Raw genomic sequence first — 14,356 nt, 5'->3', positions numbered from 1 at the left:
GAAGCACCACCTGCGCATGCGTCCTACAAAACGTCCATGAGAGAGTGAGTGACCACAATTTGCCATGCATAGCCCACAACGGCAGTCCTGCCTGCGCGCCGTGGAAAAAACCCAGACAAGTATTTTTTATAAGACTCAGCCTGTGATTTGGTGAGTGCTTTTATCAACCGAGCCAGTTGCCTACACGTCGTGTCCCAGGGTAGTTAACACTGAAGTAGCTGAGATCACACTGAATTATACTCACTCTGAACTGGGTCATATCTGTAAGCCCTGTGCACTGATGATCGGAATGAATTTTTCATGGAGAATTGTGTCATTAGACGTTCACTTTCCATAGAGTAATCGTACCAATTGAACGATGGCAGTTTAATTTTGTATAAAGCACGAAACATAAATTATGTATAAATAACATTCGCATTTTGCATAACTGTGGACAGGCTTCATTCTTGAAGAACATTGCATATACGTTCGCAGTTCCATAAAATGATCCGCTTTGAATGAGCTTGTGTTTATCACTGCACGAATGGTGGCTCCGTCACGTTTCCTTGCTCCTGATTGGTCCTCGATTTAGTCATGACGTCACGTAAGGCCGGAAGTTAATTGTCATACGTTAAGTTGTTCTTGAGAGTTGTCTGTTCGTTCTAGGTGCAGCACTGTCTGATGAAAAATGATTACTAATAATAGTAAGTTATTCAATTCCCTTTGATATAACAGTATGAACCACACACACGTTACTGTCCCGGTAAACAAGAAAACGGGCTTTTTGGGATAATAATATACACTTCACAAGCACTGCACAAAACTAGCAGCGAGAATCGTGACCATTCTAATATTTACGGTCTGAACGGAAAATTTGCTCGGAAATAAGCTGCCGTCCAGTACCCACAGTTTGTCTGGAAGCACTAGCCTACACTCTGAACTGAACGGATCACTGGCTCAGGCAGTACGAAAAGCTCTCTTGATTTGGGTCCTCTCGGTAGTTCCTGGTCCTGTTCCTGGTCCACGTCTCCCGGAAGTTTTTTTTCGCTTTCATCTCCAGCAATGGAGGAGGGATGAAAATACCGACTGGCTGATGAAAACTCAGACGACAGCTAGCTGATTAACTTTCCATCATCTCATTTATTTATAGGATAAGTTGCCAGCTATTTATTCAATATCGGCTGTCCCCAATCCGCGTTTGGAGTGAATGTAAACAAGGACAGCAGTTACCGAAGCCCATCGAACCAGCGGTGTAATAAGGTAGCAAGCTAACGCTAGCTGCACTTTTCCAGGTCGTGAGCCTGTGTGCATTAGCTATTGATAGCAACTGTGCAAAAAGAAGGCCTTACAAGCCAGCGGGATAGCTTGGGTGCTTGACCTGACACATTCCGCTACCTAGCTGCCCAGCTTTGATGTAATGTCAAGAACAGATTTGTGCATTATTCAATCTGCTAGCTAATTTGTACAGTGATTAGTTCTAGCTGACTTGGCTAACTTGAAGTCTAGTTTTCTCTGGTCAGAATGTAAACAAAACATGATTGCTGCTGTAGTTTGCTACAAGGCGACAGAACGAGAGGAGGTTTCAGATCACCGTATGCTCATATGACACTGTCCAGAAACCCACAAATAAAATACGGACATAGTCGTGCAGCTGTCAAATAGCTAGCTAGCTAGCAGATTCTTACCAACAACATACCATGGCGATGACGCTATACCGAGAGACGGGCGTTGCGGACTTTTTATCCTCGCATTGACGTTTCATGTTGTGTCTGAAATAACCGCAACTGCACGGGCAATTGGTAGAGCGTGGCCGTTTTGTAGTTGGAGCTGATTACTAAGCCCTTCTCAAGCTAAATCCGGATACGCTGTGGTGGGACGACATCGGTCCTTTTCCCTCTAACGTACTAACCTGGGCACACTGCAGGGTTTTGGATGGGATAATGAGTCTAGTTATAGAGGTTTTTCAGTCAAATACAACTCTGAGCTCATTACCCATATTATATTCAGCGTGTTTGAAAGACTAAGCAAAAAGTAAGAAAATCATTTCAGATGTGTTTGTACAGTGCTTAACACTTTAATATCATTTCAAAATCACAATCCACTCATTTTAAAAGCTTGTGGAAACTTAAACCGCAAATTAGAGCGCATGCTCTTTAGAAGATGTCTGCATATAGACTTCTCTATACTATAGTATTTTATACTGTAAAACCCATATTTAGAATATCTCATAATTGCTGTGGTCAGAAGATTCACTAAGCCAATCAAGGTTATTTGAAAAACCCTGAGATCCATGACTATAACTTTTGGAATCACATGAATGTTATAGTGTTTTCGGGCTTTTAGCTTAGCGTGTTATCTTCCCCCTCTTTCATTGTGAAATGCAGCAATGTTACTGCAGTGGCATGGTTCTTGTCTTTGTGTACATTCCACACTCATGGAGGGAATTTTGGAAGACAGTCAGACAACTGTACCTAGATAATCATGGCAACAGAGAGCAACTGTGCTACTCCTTCCAGGTCCAGGATGTCTTGGTTTGCTGATCTGGCCGGAAGAGCGGAGGACTTCCTCAACAAAGTGGACCAAGGAGCAGCCACCGCTCTGACCAAACAACAGAGCCAGGTCGCCTCCCTCTCTTCGTCCTTCTCCTCTTCCTCCTACGACACTCAAGACCCTGCCGATGCTTCCTCCCAGTACAGCCCTGCCGCGGAGGAGCAGCAGCAGCATGGCTACCACACTACCCATGAGCCCTCGCGGTTCATCGTCGCCGCTGCGGGAAACATCAAGAAGTCCACGGCCACTCTGCTGGCGGGGACCGCCAACGCGCCTGCGGCCTCGGCTAGCGGCTCCGGCGGCGGCGGCGGCTCCGGCTCTCTGAAGCCCTCTTCCAACTTCGTCCGGCCGAAGAAGCCGGAGCTGGACGACGAGCTCCTCTTCGACTTCCTCAACAGCTCGGACCCAGCCTCCGGCGGGAAGAGGGAGGCCAAGTGGGAGCGGCCCCGAGCGACGGGGTCCGGAGAAGGAGCGCCGCAGGCCGCCCCCGCCTCCGGCGCGCCTCCTGCTCCTCCGTCCGCCTCCTCCTCCCCCCGCTCCGCCCGCGGCCTGTCCCGAACCTCCAGCCTCAGCTCTCTGTCCACCAGCACCCACAGCGTCAAGACCTCGGAGGACAGCTCTGCCAAAGAGCCGAGCCAAGGTAGCACTCAACGAGACGGAGATGGAGGGCCTTGCTTTTGGCCTCATTTCTTAAGACTGCATTGTCAATTTGTCATTGACAATGACTTAAGTGGCTAAGTTCTGACCAAATTTAAAAACAAGTCGTGATTGCTTTCCTGATTCTATAAATGTAGTTTTTCCAATTGTGAACAGAAGCTGTTGACATTTTGCGTAGTATTTAATGAATACAGTTTCCTGAATTTGCTGGTATCTGAAAGTTAACGGATGCATGGTGTCCCAGTGTGAACAGGTGTAAGGCCGTTAGCATACACGCAGGTAAACGCTGCTGTGTTCTCACTGAGATCTTGGGGTGCTGTGTGGCTCAGTTCTGTGCTTCTGCCCGTCGCTCTCGCCCCGGCAGATACGCCGGAGAGCTCAGACTCGGGCCTGGCGGGGCCGCTGGAGCAAGCGGCGGAGGAGTCGGTGCCCGTGGAGGAGCCGCAGAGTCAGGTTTTGTCCAGCCTGCGTCTGGAGAACCAGCTGCTGCGCAGTGAGGTGGCCTCCCTCAACCAGGAGATGGCCTCGCTCATCCAGAGAGCCAAAGACACGCAGGAGGGTAGGGGATGATGGAGGGTCACGGGGAGGGTTTACACAAGCAAACCTCTATGGTTCACTGCATTTCACATTGTTTGAATGTATAGGTTGACACAGTAATTGAAGTTACCTTACTCTTTCTAGTGGAGCAGTTTGCAATAGTGAATGTTGCATGCATTGTTGTTTGGTGCGGGAAAATCTGTAGTGTAGTGATGGCCCTGATTGGTGAACTCCTCCTGTCCCTCAGAGCTGAACCAGGCCCGAGCGCGTGCTGACAGGTGGAACTCGGACCAGTCGCGAACAGACCGCTCGGTCCGAGATCTGAGGTCGCAGGTCGATGACCTCACGGAGGCCCTGTCGGCCAAGGACGGGCAGCTGGCCGTTCTGAAGGTCCGCCTGGACGAGGCCGACCAGCTGCTGAAGTCCCGGAGCTCTGCCCTGGAGGAAGCTCAGTGTGAGAAATCCAGGTGAGCCACTGCCTGTGTGGGCAGGGACCGTCAGGGAAGCAGCCATAGCTTCAATCCAAGGGCGTAGACTTTCTGAAAATCATTGTTCTTATCTGAATGGTGCCATCTTACCGCTGTGACAAAACATTCCACCTTTGTGACAAAATGTGGATGATTTCTACTTCGTACCTGCTGTGCCTGTACACAGAGGGAAATCCTATTTCCTATACCAAAATGTTATTTTTATCAAACTGAACTTTGTATTTGTATGCATAATGCAAGGACGGAGTGTAGCACAATGGGTAAGGAACTGGGCTTGTAACCGAAAGGTCACAGGTTCGATTCCCGGGTAAGGACACTGCCGTTGTACCCTTGAGCAAGGTACTTAACCTGCATTGCTTCAGTATATATCCAGCTGTATAAATGGATACAATGTAAAATGCTATGTAAAAGTTGTGTAAGTCGCTCTGGATAAGAGCGTCTGCTAAATGCCTCTAATGTAATGTAATGTAATAATTTGCATTTGGTTTTTGTACAGTGTATGCAAATATCCAACAGGTTTCACTGATTTATAACTCTAGTCTGCTTAGACTGGAAGCAATGTAGCCCAAAGCAATATTCAGAATACATTTTAATAACACGTTCAGTTTTTTTATTTTTTATTTTAATGGGCCTGAGGCACACTTCATGAATTCGGGGTCACATTAGGGAAGAACTGTAGCCCCTTTAAAATTCACAACCTAACACGCCATGTGCTGCATTCACTTGGCCATCATTGTATTGAAATTGCTTATTATTGCTTATTGTTATATATGGTGGTGGTAATGGGATGTCATGCATGTTGTCCTGTTTCTGTGGCAGAATCCTGCAGGACCACACAGAGGGGAATAACCTGCACTCCCAGGCCCTGCAGACCCTCCAGGAGAGGCTGAGGGAGGCAGACTCTGCCCTCAAGAGGGAGCAGGACAGCTACAGGAAGATGCAGGTCTGGTCTGGAGTCTTTTCTGAATGCTTCTCTTCCAGTTTTTTTTGGCTGGACCGCAACAGCGGGGCCAGCCCTATACACGCAAATGTGTGAGTGATGAAGTTACACCATTGGTCGGCCGAGTTATGAAGTTACACCATTGGTCGGCCGGATGAAGTGTGTTAGGTCCAGCCATATACTAGGTTTTGACCTGGCCTTGTTTTGCCTCGGTCGGGACTGTCCAGTCGTGTTCTTCAGAGCTCACTGCTGCAACCTCCACTTTCATTTGGGAAGAGCATGGACCGGCATGTGCTCTCCTCTGTAGCATGTGATGTCTGCCACGGTTATTACGTACTAACTGCAGTTTGTAAGTCATGCTCGCACAGACATGAGTCGGAGGAAGTCTGTTTGAGTGCAGCTTTGTCCCTGACTGACTGTGTTTTGGGGTTTCGCAGAGTGAGTTCGCGGAGCGGCTGGGGAAGGTGGAGGCTGAGCGGCAGGCCCTGGCGGAGGTGGTGACGGGGGCGGATCGGCGAGGGACGGAGGACCGGCGCAGGGCTGAGGAGCTCCAGCAGCAGGCGAAGAGCGCCCGCGCCGCGGCCGAGGCGGCAAAGCAGGAGCTTCAGGACTACAAACACAAGGCCTCGCGCATTCTGCAGGTACACGCCAGGACTACAAATACAAGGCCTCGCGCATTCTGCAGGTACACAACAGGACTACAAACACAAGGCCTTGCACATTCTGCAGGTACACGGCAGGACTACAAACACAAGTCCTTGCGCATTCTGCAGGTACACAACAGGACTACAAACACAAGGCCTCACACATTCTGCAGGTACACGCCAGGACTACAAACACAAGGCCTCGCGCATCCTGCAGGTACACAACAGGACTACAAACACAAGGCCTCGCGCATTCTGCAGGTACACACCAGGACTACAAACACAAGGCTTCGTGCATTCTGCAGGTACACGGCAGGACTACAAACACAAGGCCTCGCACATTCCGCAGGTACACAACAGGACTACAAACACAAGGCCTCGTGCATTCTGCAGGTACACACCAGGACTACAAACACAAGGCCTCGCACATTCTGCAGGTACACAGCAGGACTACAAACACAAGGCCTCGCGCATTCTGCAGGTACACACCAGGACTACAAACACAAGGCCTTGCGCATTCTGCAGGTACACGCTAGGACTACAAACACAAGGCCTTGCGCATTCTGCAGGTACACTACACGCCTACAAACTCAAGCTCGATGGATTTTCTGCGGTAATGACACACCACTTTTACCTTGTACATTCCGCACGTGTTTACCTTGTAATCATCCGGATGTGATTTTGTCTAGTAACTGATTTGATCACGTACTCTATCGCTCAAAAGCTTCGATGCATGTAGCTGTGATGGCTAAAACTCGTGCATGGGTCAGTAGCTGTGGTTGATGTGTATGCTCTGCTGGGTCATGTGTTGTTGTGCTTGTAGTAGTTGGTGATGCTCTGCTGGGTCAGTAGCTGTGGTTGATCGTGTGCTCTGCTGGGTCAGTAGCTGTGGTTGATAGTGTGTGCTCTGCTGGGTCAGTAGCTGTGGTTGTTTGTGTTGCTCTGCTGGGTCAGTAGCTGTGGTTGATGTGTGGTGCTCTGCTGGGTCAGTAGCTGTGGTTGATGTGTGGTGCTCTGCTGGGTCAGTAGCTGTGGTTGATGTGTGGTGCTCTGCTGGGTCAGTAGCTGTGGTTGATGTGTGGTGCTCTGCTGGGTCAGTAGCTGTGGTTGATGTGTGGTGCTCTGCTGAGTCAGTAGCTGTGGTTGATGTGTGGTACTCTGCTGGGTCAGTAGCTGTGGTTGATGTGTGGTGCTCTGCTGGGTCAGTAGCTGTGGTTGATGTGTGGTGCTCTGCTGGGTCAGTAGCTGTGGTTGATGTGTGGTGCTCTGCTGGGTCAGTAGCTGTGGTTGATGTGTGTCTCTGCTGAGTCAGTAGCTGTGGTTGATGTGTGGTGCTCTGCTGGGTCAGTAGCTGTGGTTGATGTGTGGTGCTCTGCTGGGTCAGTAGCTGTGGTTGATGTGTGGTGCTCTGCTGGGTCAGTAGCTGTGGTTGATACGTGGTGCTCTGCTGGGTCAGTAGCTGTGGTTGATGTGTGGTGCTCTGCTGGGTCAGTAGCTGTGGTTGATACATGGTGCTCTGCTGGGTCAGTAGCTGTGGTTGATACATGGTGCTCTGCTGGGTCAGTAGCTGTGGTTGATACGTGTTGCTCTGCTGAGTCAGTAGCTGTGGTTGATGTGTGGTACTCTGCTGGGTCAGTAGCTGTGGTTGATGTGTGGTGCTCTGCTGGGTCAGTAGCTGTGGTTGATAGTGGTGCTCGGTGAGGCTTGGGGTGCAGTAGCTGTGGTTGATGTGTGGTGCTCTGCTGGGTCAGTAGCTGTGGTTGATACATGGTGCTCTGCTGGGTCAGTAGCTGTGGTTGATACATGGTGCTCTGCTGGGTCAGTAGCTGTGGTTGATACATGTTGCTCTGCTGGGTCAGTAGCTGTGGGTGATACGTGGTGCTCTGCTGGTTCCTCCAGTCCAAAGAGAAGCTGATCAGCAGCCTGAAGGAGGGCTCGGGATTGGAGGCCTTGGAGGTGGGCGGGGCCGGGGCCCTGGAGCTGGAGGAGCTGCGGCACGAGAAGGAGCTGCAGAGGGACGAGATCCAGGAGCTGCAGGGCCAGCTGCAGACGCTCCGCGCGGAGATACAGGTGAGTGTGCGTGTGTGTCTGTGCGTGTGTGCGCGTGTGTGTGTGAGTGTGTGTGCGTGCGTGCATGTGTGCGTGTGTGTGCGCGTGTGTGTGTGTGTGTGTGTGTGTGTGTGCATGTGCGTGCGTGCGTGCGTGTGTGCGTGTGCGTGGGAGTTTGTGTGTGTGTGTCTGTGTCTGTGTGCACGTGTGTGTGCGTGTTTGCGTGCGTTTGTGTTTATGTGTGTACATGTTGTATATGTGTGAGTGTGTACGTGTGTGAGTGTGTGTGTGTGTGTGTTTCTGTGTGTCTGCCTGTCTTTGTGTCTCTATTACCGTTGGGAAAAACAGAGGAATCTGAAATTGGTAATGAAAAAATGTAGAGAATACTCTGTTCCCATTTTACTGACATGGTAGGTCTGTGCGCCTTGTGGCATTTCTGACAGGGTATTTAGGATGATTAGGAGCCATTAAAATGGAACACTGTAATCCCAAATATAAAAAATGTGCTCATCAAGATTGGAATGACGTGAGTGAACTGACAGGTTATTATTCATCAGACACAGAAAATTCACACCGAGCTACGCATTGAAATCTGACTCAGAACTATGAGTATTTTTGAGGCTGTGCTATATTTAGTAGGGAAGAGGGAGAAGCAGCCAGTGCTGTCCTTGAATGGAGTATTAAAAAATGACTAATAATGGCACAGGGAAGGCTAAATTAGGCATGCGGCACTGAGTTTGGCCAACATCCCCTTTTAATTATATAAAAACAAAAAAGAATTTGAGGGGAGAAATTCACACCTTCTTCACGGGTTCTGCAGTGTCAAGGTGAAGAGATCACGAGGGGGGTGATGTCAGTGCAGCACGGTCATGGGAACAGATAGTTATTTATCGTTAAACTTCATTTCTATTTCCATGGCCATTTCCTGTCCTGATGTTTATTATCATCAGTTTTATCTGTTTTATCTTTGATTATGTTCTCTGACTCTTTTCTTCCGGTCTATCTATGTGTGCTACTTTCTCTGTGTGTCCACCTTTGTGGGTGTCTCTGTGTGTGTGCGTGTGTGTGTGTGTGTTTGTGCGCATGCATCTTTGTATGTGCATGTGTCCCTGTGTGTCTGTGCGTGTATGTGTGTTTTTGTGTGTATTGTGTGTGTGTGTGTGTGCGCTTGTTTTGGGGCCTCCCTCCATGCTGTACCCCAGGACCTGGAGTCGCAGGCGCTGACCGAGGCGGAGTCCTGGAGGGAGCAGCTGCAGGAGGTGCAGGACCAGCAGGCGGTCCAGGCCCGGGCCAAGCAGGAGGTGGAGGCCGAGCTGGAGCGCTGCAAACAGGTGAGGAGGGGCGGGGTTCATCGCTCTCTAGCGACCCCTGCTGGTCGATCGGGCGCTTGTGGACTGCGTGCTAAAGCCGCGTGTGAAAGGTCTTCCTCCCACTCCACCCTACGCGTGCTTAGCTGTTGTCTGCGGTGTGAAAAGGAGCAGCTGGTGACACCATGTTTTTCAGAGGAGAACCATGCATGTCTATACTCTCCTGAATCAGCAGTGAGTGAGTGAGCATGACTGCGGCTGTGGTTGCGGATAATTGGACGTTCCAAATTAGGGTGGGAATTGGGTTTGTACAGTCCCACGTTGGGTGCCAAATTTATAATGTTTAAAAAAAGGAAGGGGCAAGTTGGAACAGAAGGAACGGGAGGTTGCTTTATTGAGTGGACGATGAAACAAAGAAGTTTGTTTTCTTAAAGCTGTTATAATTTGCCCATGGCATTATTGAGAGGCAGTTTGCAGTGTTGTCTTTGGTCTAATTTCTTTATTTTTTAAATAATAGCATTTTGGCTTTCACTCCTGTTCTGTTCGTAAAAATATAGATTTTTCCGTATTAAAATGAAATAAAGATTACAAGGTTTTTGTGCCCTCTGCTGGCTAAAGGTGGCATATGTACATGTACAATAAGGAACGTTTAGATTCATTTTACCATGTTTCAAAATGAATATTTCTTTCTGGATTGTTCCGCTTTCAGTGTTAGGTATTTAAGTATTTATTTTCTCGAATGTCAAAAATAAACATTTTATTGCTTTTCAAATGAAACCAGAAACAGCTGAGCCAGAAATAATGCGTAAGGAAACTGGTTGCGTAAATGCAAAGAAAGCTCGCACAATCTGTAATGACAGTGCACTAGATTACCTTCAGAGGGTTTAGCACTGTTAACCTTGCCTTGTGTGTGTGTGCGTGCATGCGTGCATGTTGCAGGAGCTGCAGTACTTGGAGGAAGAGCAGCACCGTGCTAAGAGCACGCTCCAAAGCCGGATCAAGGACAGAGAGGACGAAATTCAGAAACTCAGGAACCAGGTGAGGCTCGCTGCCTCCCCTCTATTTACGCCATGTTTCTGTGAAGCGTAGAGCGGCTCGGTGGCTCATCCTGCTAAGGCACTGGTCCAGTGCACGGATGAGCCCCACAGTCTGCTGTCGATTCTGGGCCTGTACCGGTGCTGACTGTGGCCAGCAGCCCTGCACATTTGGCTCTGGAGTCGCCACACCTCGTTACGCACCAGGGATCCAGGGAGTCCTCCTGATAAGGTTCACATAGCGCCTTTATCTGACTCATCTGTGTGAGCCTGACTCGAAAACTGCTGTGTGATGAGCAAGCCAGCCGTCACCTGCTTCTGCTTCACACCCTGCTCTCACCTGACTCCTTAGGAGAGGTTGTGAATTTCATTCAGATTTGGTAAAGAAAAGGAGCAAAAAGCATTTAAAAATGTCCCTATATTTCTAGCACCTAAATAGGTGAAAGAGGGTATACGTTGCATTCCTCCTGCAGGATTATGTGTGGGTGCGAACACAGAAAAAGTTTGTCTTCTAATCGCATAGTTTCTACTGATTTGAAATCGTAGTGCTGCTACAAGCCGTTTTTCAACATCTGAAATATCATTCTCAGGTTGACCGTGTACATTTTTGTCTAACACTTTTTGGCCCTCTTCTCCTCCCGTCCCCCATCCCCTCCCACCCCCCTCCCCATGCCTGAGCAGCTGACCAATAAGACGCTGAGCAGCAGCAGCCAGGCAGAGCTGGAGAGCCGGCTGCACCAGCTGACGGAGACGCTGATCCAGAAGCAGACGATGCTGGAGGCGCTGGGCACGGAGAAGAGCTCGCTGGTCTTCCAGCTGGAGCGGCTGGAGCAGCAGCTGAAGAGCCTGCAGGGCGGCCAGGCCAACGGGCCCGCCATCAACATGAGCGGTGTGGAGGCGCCAGGTGAGGCCAGCTGGGCGCCACAGGAAACGCATCACCTGGCTGCAGGAAGTGTCCAGCTGTATGAATAGATGTAAATGTAATCTGTGCAGGGGCTGCTGGGTGGCTCATTCGGTTAAGGCCCTGCGCTGCCCCACGGTCTCGGACTGAATCCGGACCGTGCCAGTGCCAACTGGGCAGTGCTCCATAAAGCAGCAGGTTGTGTTCTTGTCGCCCAGGGTATGGGAGAGTTCAGTTGGTTTGGGGTCTGCGTTCATTGCTATCTAGCTTCCCCTTGCAGGTTGATCGAGTGCTCTGCCCCACATTAGGTTCCAAATGCATATATAGAAAATAAATGTAACCAATGGAAATGAACCCTTGAAATGATGTGCGTTTGTCCTGCAGGCGCACGCATCCGGAACGTGCCGGTCCTCTTCAACGACCACGAAGGCCCAGGCGCTGGCATGTATGGGAAAGTGCGCAAGGCAGCGAGCACCATAGACAAGTTCAGGTACCAGGACCCCTATAAAAACCAGTCTAGCATTTGCTTCCCTTTTATGTGTAGTTTACCACTTTCAAACTGCGATTTTTGTTTGTAATTTATAAATAAAAATTGTAGTGTGTAGTCTCTGCTGCCGTTTTCCTTTGTGAATGCCCTGTAAAAACTGCATGTTTGCAAATTTTTTAAAATAATTTTCTTTCAAATAATTATTTTTTTAATTGTTGAATTGTGCAAATTTCTTTGTAATGTAGCCTATTGTATAACAAGGTTATTACCTCTCCTGAAACTCAGTTTATTGTTTATGATAAAGCCATCAGATACATGTACTCGCGCCACATTTTGGCATGATTGACCGTGATCTCTGAATCCCTCCAGCATCCGGCTAGGAATCTTCCTGCGGCGCTACCCCGTGGCCCGGGTCTTTGTAATTCTCTATATGGTGAGTGCTGATGTTTACGCAGAGTTACTCATGCCTGGCGTTATATTTTCTATCATGGCATTGCCTTTCTAAGGGGGGATCTTGCGTCTTTACCTCGTGTAGAGTGTGTTGACAGTTTGCAGGAATGCTGTTGCTTTCGACACACTTAAATTTTTCTCCAGCTTTCCCGTAGAAGGTGCTGTTTGAATGCCTGGTGCTGTGGAGGAACAGCTAAATGAGGCCCAAATGCTTGTATTTTAGGCACTACTGCACCTGTGGGTCATGGTTGTCTTGTTGACATACACGCCCGAGATGCATGACGCCCCTCACGGAAGATAGAAGAGACCGAACGACGGGGGAAGCTGGGGTTAATGAAGCTTTTAAAATCCGCCAGATCGAATCCGTTGATTTGACTTGAAGCGTAAAAATGAATGATGAATATCCTGTTGAGATATGAGCGAGCTGCTGAACTTGGACTCGAACTTTCCTGCGCGGAGCTGGTACCTGCAATTTGCACACACCTGTTACGGGATTCAGACCTTACATGTTATTTTTTTTTGTTTTCTTCTACCTTCTCCTTCACCAAATATGATGTTCTCACTGACAAATGGAAGCATGAAAATTTTACAGCATTTAACTTGTACATGGTTCCCAGGTAATACAATACAAATTGGAGACTTTCTTGCTTCTTTTTTTCCCCTAATTTAACTTTTAAATTTCATTTATTATTTTGTTTCTTTCTTCTATACAGATTGTATTTCTTAACTTTAATTTAACTTTTAATAAACATTGCAACAGACGTAGTGAGAACACAGTTGCATGTGTCTTGAAGTCTTTTTTTTCAAAATGTTAAACATTCCATTAGTGTTGTACGTTGTCAAGGACAGCTGGACAGTGGTTTGGATATGTACAAAGAACACGTTTACTACTTCGCTAATATGTTGTCAACAGTTCTGTGGATGAAAACCTAATGTGATTTATAGGGATAGTCCACTAAACCAATGTCATCCCTATTGTCTGCTATGGGAATGACGGTGGGAGTGCAAGATTTAGTGACACTCATACCTGGCAACCCCCAACTCACACTTCCAGATCCGTCATTTAGCAGAGCTAACGTTGCTTGCAGCCATTTGGTGGTAGCAAAATTAGCATGCAGCTGGTAGGTAAATGGTAAATGGACTGCATTTATATAGCGCTTTTATCCAAAGCGCTTTACAATTGATGCCTCTCATTCGCCAGAGCAGTTAGGGGTTAGGTGTCTTGCTCAGGGACACTTTGACACGCCCAGGGTGTGCTGGACACACAGGGATGAAATTGCTATCAATCTTATTGTCTAACTATGGGTCAGAGAAACAAAAAGCGAATTTCCCAATAGGTTGGACTGTCTCTTCAAGGATCTGTTGATTTAATGTAATTTCTAGAAATTTTGGAATCATAACCATTAAGCAAAGAAACATTGGTTGTTCTCTTCAACCAAAACTTCAGGTCATTGTGGCCATTTTTGTAGTTTTCAAATCTTTTTCAAAGTAATATTTGTAAATGCTAAAGATATGCTGAAGAACTCTGTCCTCTCTGGGGTGTTCCATCTGCTCCAAGATCAGTTTATCCAAGCTGCAAGAAAAATTTGGGAGACAACGGAAAAGTCCTGTCGCATAATCACTATGGAGGCTGGTCTCACAAATGAAATTAAACTGATTTGGGAGCAGATGGTGTCACGATTGCTATGTATTATTTACCACCACAATCATCAACTACATTTGATATACATGTGAGGACACTACCGTGTGTGGGCGGTAGCTCAACCGAGGGTTCTTCTGTGGGGAATTCTATGTGACAACATGCAATTATACAATACAATACGCATTTATGCGCCATCAGTGGCCTTGATATTGATATCACTTAATTATGTTATTCAATACTACTATATTAGCTTCCCCCAGGGAATTTCAGGTCCTCAGGACACATTTTGATGTAATGATTAGCGATGTAAAAGTGCTTCATTATGTCTTTCCCTATTATTAATTACTATCCATCCATCCATCCATTATCTATACCCGCTTATCCTGGGCAGGGTCGCCAGGGGGTGCTAAAGCTTATCCCAGCGTGCATTGGGCGAGAAGCAGGAATACACCCTGGACAGGCCGTCAAAGAACCTTCTTGCTGTGAGGCGACAGCACGACCCACTGCATCATCATGCCACCCTATTAATTACCAGCCAACTACAAAACTGATATCTTTGAAGGCTGTGTAAGAAAAAAGTTCTTTATCAGAACTAAATATATAATTTAAAAGATGAACTTGTCATTATATATACTATAAACTTGTTTCCAGGGCCTTGTTACAATGTATTGTCTGGGGAACCCTACTTAGT

The 14,356-nt window shown here is 47.8% G+C and overlaps 1 protein-coding gene across 3 annotated transcripts; it reads left to right on the top strand.

The window, feature by feature from the left end:
* The first annotated feature begins 660 nt into the window (after positions 1–660).
* On the top strand, positions 661–12,799 carry golga5 (golgin A5). 3 transcript variants are annotated; one of them, XM_064318488.1, is made up of 13 exons: positions 661–683; positions 2,496–3,169; positions 3,551–3,745; positions 3,971–4,190; positions 5,031–5,154; positions 5,589–5,792; positions 7,695–7,865; positions 9,047–9,175; positions 10,091–10,189; positions 10,867–11,089; positions 11,471–11,576; positions 11,943–12,006; positions 12,247–12,799. In XM_064318488.1, the coding sequence occupies exons 2-13, from the start codon at positions 2,503–2,505 to the stop codon at positions 12,322–12,324; spliced, it is 2,280 nt and encodes a 759-aa protein (XP_064174558.1). In that variant the 5' UTR covers positions 661–683; positions 2,496–2,502; the 3' UTR covers positions 12,325–12,799. The 3 variants fall into 3 exon arrangements, with proteins under 3 accessions (XP_064174558.1, XP_064174430.1, XP_064174516.1); XM_064318360.1 differs by lacking the exon at positions 661–683 and adding an exon at positions 925–1,239; XM_064318446.1 differs by lacking the exon at positions 661–683 and adding an exon at positions 1,297–2,010.
* The last annotated feature ends 1,557 nt before the right edge of the window (positions 12,800–14,356 follow it).

This window comes from Anguilla rostrata, chromosome 1 (assembly GCF_018555375.3).
Source record: "Anguilla rostrata isolate EN2019 chromosome 1, ASM1855537v3, whole genome shotgun sequence".
Taxonomy (NCBI): domain Eukaryota; kingdom Metazoa; phylum Chordata; class Actinopteri; order Anguilliformes; family Anguillidae; genus Anguilla; species Anguilla rostrata.
This window is presented reverse-complemented; position numbering and strand designations above follow the sequence as displayed.

What these genes read in the sequence shown, in the direction of transcription:
- golga5 (XM_064318488.1), top strand. Translation starts at nt 2,503, where the DNA reads ATGTCTTGGTTTGCTGATCTGGCCGGAAGAGCGGAGGACTTCCTCAAC. An exon ending in GCTCAGTGTGAGAAATCCAG is followed by an intron (nt 4,191 to 5,030) that starts GTGAGCCACTGC and finishes TTTCTGTGGCAG; the next exon opens with AATCCTGCAGGACCACACAG. An exon ending in AGCACCATAGACAAGTTCAG is followed by an intron (nt 11,577 to 11,942) that starts GTACCAGGACCC and finishes GAATCCCTCCAG; the next exon opens with CATCCGGCTAGGAATCTTCC.